This window comes from Teleopsis dalmanni, chromosome 2, assembly GCF_002237135.1.
Source record: "Teleopsis dalmanni isolate 2A chromosome 2, ASM223713v2, whole genome shotgun sequence".
Taxonomy (NCBI): Eukaryota; Metazoa; Arthropoda; class Insecta; order Diptera; family Diopsidae; genus Teleopsis; species Teleopsis dalmanni.
Genome location: NC_051847.1, coordinates 105,276,636 through 105,282,855, shown reverse-complemented (window position 1 = coordinate 105,282,855; position 6,220 = coordinate 105,276,636). Strand labels below are relative to the sequence as shown.

Here is a 6,220-nt window from a genome sequence, read left to right as displayed (position 1 = left end):
ATAAACTTTGCCATTAGCTACGATTCCCGCAACATCTATTATATTAGCGGTCATTTCTTCCTTTAAAGTTGTAAAAAAACAGCAATAAGACGGGTTGCGCCAAATTGGCATCACTTTTAAAATATTTCAAATGCTTGTTTTTGACATATGTATGTTTTTTGTTGTGTTGTGTATATGAAATAAAAAAATTGTAAACACTAAAAATTAATTAACACATAAAACACACAAATATACTTATTTATGTATATGTATTTATTAGTAAATGAAACGATCAAATGATTTTAATGGATGATAGGATGATATACCATAATTCCAGTATTTCCAATAGATTGATTTTTGAATTTAACTACACTGAAACATAAGTTGGAACATTTTAAGAGCATTGCTATTGCTCTATATGTGTTCTTTCTTAAGTTCTGAGTATTTTTTTTTGTTGCTACTCTGAAAGAAAAAATGACGATACATGAATGAATCGAAGAATCTGTTTATATTAATGACGATATCTCAAGTAATCGGTTGAAATGTTAAATATAATAATATGCTTACTTATCTTTAGACTAACTATAGATAGAACTATAGATAGATAGAACTATAATTTTGAATTTTGAAAAATTTTTTCATTCTAGTCCAATAAAAATATATATAATTTTTTTTCGTTTTCGGTTAAGTTCAGCGTGAACATTTTCATCTATTTACATTATAAATTAGCTTCTTTATTATGACAAATTAATTTATTCGTTTTCATTTTAAAAAAGCAAAGTCAACATAATGCACCGACTATATGATGTTGAAATAAGCTCGAAATAAAAAAGCGAGCTCTGGTTTTCATTCCGGTAAAAATATGCTCTCAGGTTTGATTTATAAGTTAATAATAAGTTAATAATAAGTTCTAAATGTATAACTAAGTAAATCAATCAAATTGATTAAATATGGTATTTGTGATTATTATTTTTTTAAAAGTTCTTAAACAACTTTTCATAAGTTTTTTTATGTCTTATTAAGTTATATACGTTTTCATAACAAAATTTTTTTAATACATTATATTAAGAAAACCAACGTAAAAATCAAAACTACTAAAAATATCTAAATTCTCCTTTTTTGCCCAAATGTTTATTATGATTCCAGCTTGTATTATTTGAAACATCTTCACTTTCGTTCTGCAAAATAAAATCATATATTATAGAAATTAACTAAATAAAATTTGTTTTGTTACTTCTAAGGTGTCGCTAAAAGGGGATTTGGTCACTATTTGCTGATTACCGACTTCGACTTCACCATAGTTGTAGGGTGTCACAATAGTATGAGGTACATGTGCAATTTGACCGTGTATATTTCGCGCTTTCCACCACTTTCTAGTATCATCAAGTATCTATAATGTAGAATTAGTGCAATTTGAAATAAACACATTGAAGTTAAAAAATCTTACAACGGCTGTAGTCAAGAGTGGGCAGGAATGTCAGTCTGTTCTTGGACCTTAGAAATTATGACCGAAAAAATAACTCATGAGATAATAGATTTCCCTAAATATGACTGATCCATGATTGATTATATATTGTTTCTTGACATTCACTTTACCGTTTTATGACTACGCCGATTGAATAAACCATTTTGTATTAATGTTTACTTACCTCTAAATACTCACCACGAACAACACTTAATTCTTTGTCATTGTTCGCTGTACGGGGATAAGTTACTAGAACTATTTTAGCACGTGATAATTGTAAATCTTCAAGCCATATTCCTAGTTGTTGGTCATATACATCATTAGTATTAGCTGCTTCAGTATGAGCCGAAATTATATTTTGTTTTGAAATTCCTTTAATAACAGAGCTTCCAGCATTAAAATTGTTTTCTTTAGTTTTTTGATCACGTACATTTATATTTTGTAAATCTCCAGTAATTGTTTGAACTGAGGAAATTTTGCCATGATTCTCAGTGCGTTTAACAATATCTGCGGGACTATCATTTTTTGTATTATAATTCAAGCTGCCTAAAGTTGTTATATGATCGACGTTATCTGATTTATTTACTTTAAATAAATTATAAAAATTGTTTGTGTTATTGCCAACGCGATTATCATAAGTTACACCAGTAACTAAGTTATTGCTATGACCATTACTAGACATACTATCAGCACCAATTACTGGTACATTAATGTTATGCTTTATTATAGATGGTGCTGTACCAGGTTCCAACTCATCAATAACTAGGTAATCAGGTGACCATCCATCAAGGAAAACAGGATGATAAGAACTAATATTTTCCTTCCATTGGTCACGAGGAATACTCCAAGAGTCGCCTAAAGAACGCCATAATTCAGTTTCTTTACTAGTTACACAGTTTATAAGCAAATTAACAGCTTCACGAGTAAGTAACGGATTAATTACTCGCCCAGCTAACTGAGAATCATAAGTATCACTTGATGCTTCCACAATTAAGGCTAATGGTGTAAAAAGAAAGTGAACCAATTCCGGTGCATTTGGATCATGTATGTGCGATTTAAGTTTAGCTAATAAGTTAAATGAAAGTTTAAACTTTGCAAATATGTCAATAAATTCCTTCTCATGTGGAGGGCGTGTACGAAGAGTTAAAAGCCCTTCACCTGGATCCTTTTTTTTAGTTTTCCTATTTCGTCGACGACGTTCTAGTTCACGAGATGCAGCTGCAGCATGTTGTAATCGTGCAATGAATTTTTCTATATCGTCAAAACAATGATTGAGTACTGTTACATCCCTTTCATACTTATCGCTTGCTATAGAACTGTTTTCTTCGTTAAAAAAACCACCTTGATCAGAATCTGTGTCGCCGCTTGCTACGATTCCCACATCTTCTGTAATAATATTATTTTCATAATGATCTTCGTTATGACGAGACATGGAATGGTGACTGATATCTCGAGAATCTGCTTGTTCAGATGACGATATTATTTTATTCATATCAAACAAGTCGATTTGTTTCTGCTGAGATTGATTAGTTGTAACTCGTTGTTGTGGAATCAATTGACCATTTCGAAGATTTTGTAAGTCCTCAACAAGATGAACAGCAGATATGCTTTGTGACTTGAAAATTGAGTAAATTGCAACTTCTCAATAAAAAATGCAAACAATGGTTTTAAATATATACATTTTTTTAAAATGATACATTAACAGGGCAATTCTGGCAAACATAGTTGTCTTACGAAAGATGCTTAAAAGATACAACGAGAGTCAGTTTCAAAGAATTTTGTTATTCTAGCACAAAAGTCTTTCAGAAAAAATTTTATCATTTGTAATTCGAGGTAAAAAGCTGTTTTGTGATATTGCTTTCGTGAGGAAATAGTTAAAGGGTGTTAATTGCTAAAGCCGCAAGATATGCAGGGTTAGGCGATTGAAGTGTTACCAACTACTAACAGGTATATCTATCAAACCTATATTGCCAACTACGCGAAATTCAAACGAAAGGCAGCTGTTTATATTGTTTACAAGCCGCCACAAGCATTTGCGTTTAAGTTTTATAGAAGAAAAGTTATTCGAGATAGAATTCAAACGTAATAATATGATTGCGTGGTATTTGGCTGTAAAATCACAATCAGCTATTGTTCGTGAGCACAAACACCTCAAAGTGAATAAAATGTTTGTGTATTTTACTGCAAATCGTTATAATTGCTCTGGCAGCGTCGACAAACGTAATGATGGTAGAAGAAAAAAAACGATAACATCTCCTGAAAGGATTCGAAAAGTGAAGTCTCGCCCTAAACGCAATCCACGTCGTAGTGGTAATCAAATAGCCAAAGAACTGAAAATACCCCAGCGAACTATCTGACGCATTTTCCAAAAAAGATCGTAAATCTTACACCAAAGCAATAAAAAGTTAAAAAGAATTTCTAAATATTGTGTGCTCTGATGAGAAAAATTTCCCCATTAAGCAGTTCATAAACTCTTAAAATGATAGTGCTTACTTAACTGAACGCACTGCCGAAAATTTTGGACTAAAAATTGCCACCTGAAATAATTTTCCATCTCAATTAATGGTATGGGCAGCTGTGACCGTACCAGATGTAATTTGTATCAATAAAAAATAATTTCACATAAAAAAGACATGGTCGTATGAATAGATAACACTTTAATCGCCTAACCCTGTATGTTTAATTATTATTATAATTTGTACATAAATTATTTACTGGATTTTACATGAGTAAATAAAAAAAAGGTAGCAGCTATTGCTGCATTAAGCACATCAGTGGCAAAAAATTAATTAGTTTTAAAATTACAGCTAATATATATATAAATAAATAAATAGATAAATGTTCAGGTTAATAAATATTAACATTTAAATATATAAAAAATATATATATCATAGATAAATAAAATATGTATTTTAAAATTCTTATACTTTGACGTCATATTAAAATGAGGTTAGTAATAATTGTTAGGTTAGTAATATTTAATTAACTAACTAATAATTTTTATTTTAAGTTTTATATATTTTATTTTATATACAAAAAATTGTATGCACCACAAAAAAAAACAAAATCTTAGCTGAAAATCAAAAATGTCTTTTGAAAGACAGATAAGAGTTTTTAAGACAGCTGCCAGAATAGGAAACATTTTTCAAAAGACTTTTGACTGTGGTGAGTTGCCAAATTACCCTGTAGGACTATCCATGATCTGTGTTAAAATATATTTCATATGTTTTGTTAAAATATATGTGGAAATATATTTGGATTTTTAAACTCGATTAAATATTTTAACAAAGTAAACATTTAGAGACAAAAACATAAAACTGCACAGTAATAGTAAAATTTTCTCAAATCGTAAGAAATATATTAACAATTTATTTAACAATACACTGTAATAAAATTATAAAAATTTGAAATATGATTTTAAAATAACATTTAAAAAAGGAATTTAACAAATCGACTATGACAATTATTGAATATGAATTGGACAATTTAAAATGAGATTAAAATAATTAGCACAGATCATGACAGACATTATTGCGCATAAGTACCTGAAATATATGCATTTCTGATCGCGAACCACTCCCTCCAGATACTATAAAAACTAAAATGTTATTGTATAACTCCATTGCATCAGTTGATGTAAATGCAGTTGGTTCCTGTATTAAAGTTGCTGGAAAACGCTCAATGATATTCTTAGAAAAGACAAGTTATTTAAAATTAATAATCTTCATATAGATATATAAACATTTTATTTATTTAATCATTTCAAATAAGAGTGATCTTAATATAGTCTACTAATAAACATTTCTATCAAAATAAATTTAGTAAAAATGAATTTATTTACCTTTTCCCACTTTTGAGGTAAGTGGTTTCTTGGGTATGAAAACCTCTATTCTGTACTTCTAATTTGCTATCTTATGTTAAAAACAGCAATTTAGAAACATTAAAACATGTTTTAATGTTTAAAAAAGTGAAATTTGATATGCTAAATATTACATTACGTTTAATTAAAATTGTATGTGTCATTTTTTTACAGGCGGAACATTTTTGACCTCATCAACTCCGATTTGGCTATAATTTCTATGATATTGATGTAATGAAAATACCCGTATCCTGGGAAAAAATTTCAACTTTTTTCATAGGGTAGGACGGAGTAAGATAAAACTATAAAAATTTTTTTTCTAAAGTAAAACCCAGAAAAATTTTTAATTCGTATTTTAAATAAATTTTTAAATAGCTTATTTCACGTTCTGTGAGAGAGACCTGCAATTTATTGCATTGTAGAGATAACGATCAATTCGTGTTATGTAAATAAAATAAAAAATTGAGGTTATTTATACTAAAATTAACCGTAAATTTGAAAAAAAATTCTCGAAGTTCACATCAAAAGTTTAATTACTTTATTTTTAATTTAGATTTATAATGAATTTTTATTTATAAACTGGCATTTTCCCGATTGTATTATTTTTAGAAGTATTTTAAAAATTATAAGTAATGCTGTCAAATATAACATTGAAAAAAATGTGACAAAAGTACTAATATTTTATTCCTGATTTTTATAAGAAAAATTTAATTTAATATGTCCTTTACACATTTCGTATACATACTAAATTTCAACTGAATTAAATCTATAAAATTATATCACTAAAATTATTAATTTATTTCTAGTAGAACTAGAAATACTTAATTAATTATTCATTAATTAAATTAAGCGTTACACATTATTAGAAGCTACCTAATAAGGTCACGGTTTTTCAGGTTGAAATCCCAGCAATTAGA

At 28.4% G+C, this 6,220-nt stretch overlaps 1 protein-coding gene across 1 annotated transcript; it reads right to left on the bottom strand.

The window, feature by feature from the left end:
- Positions 1–1,021: 1,021 nt before the first annotated feature.
- On the bottom strand, positions 1,022–5,139 carry LOC119675279 (epidermal growth factor receptor kinase substrate 8-like; the record flags this gene model as incomplete). Its single annotated transcript, XM_038086472.1, has 4 exons — positions 1,022–1,157; positions 1,214–1,369; positions 1,629–3,059; positions 4,990–5,139. Coding segments are annotated over 4 exons (1,821 nt in total), but the record flags the coding sequence as incomplete, so codon positions are not given.
- Positions 5,140–6,220: the final 1,081 nt, after the last annotated feature.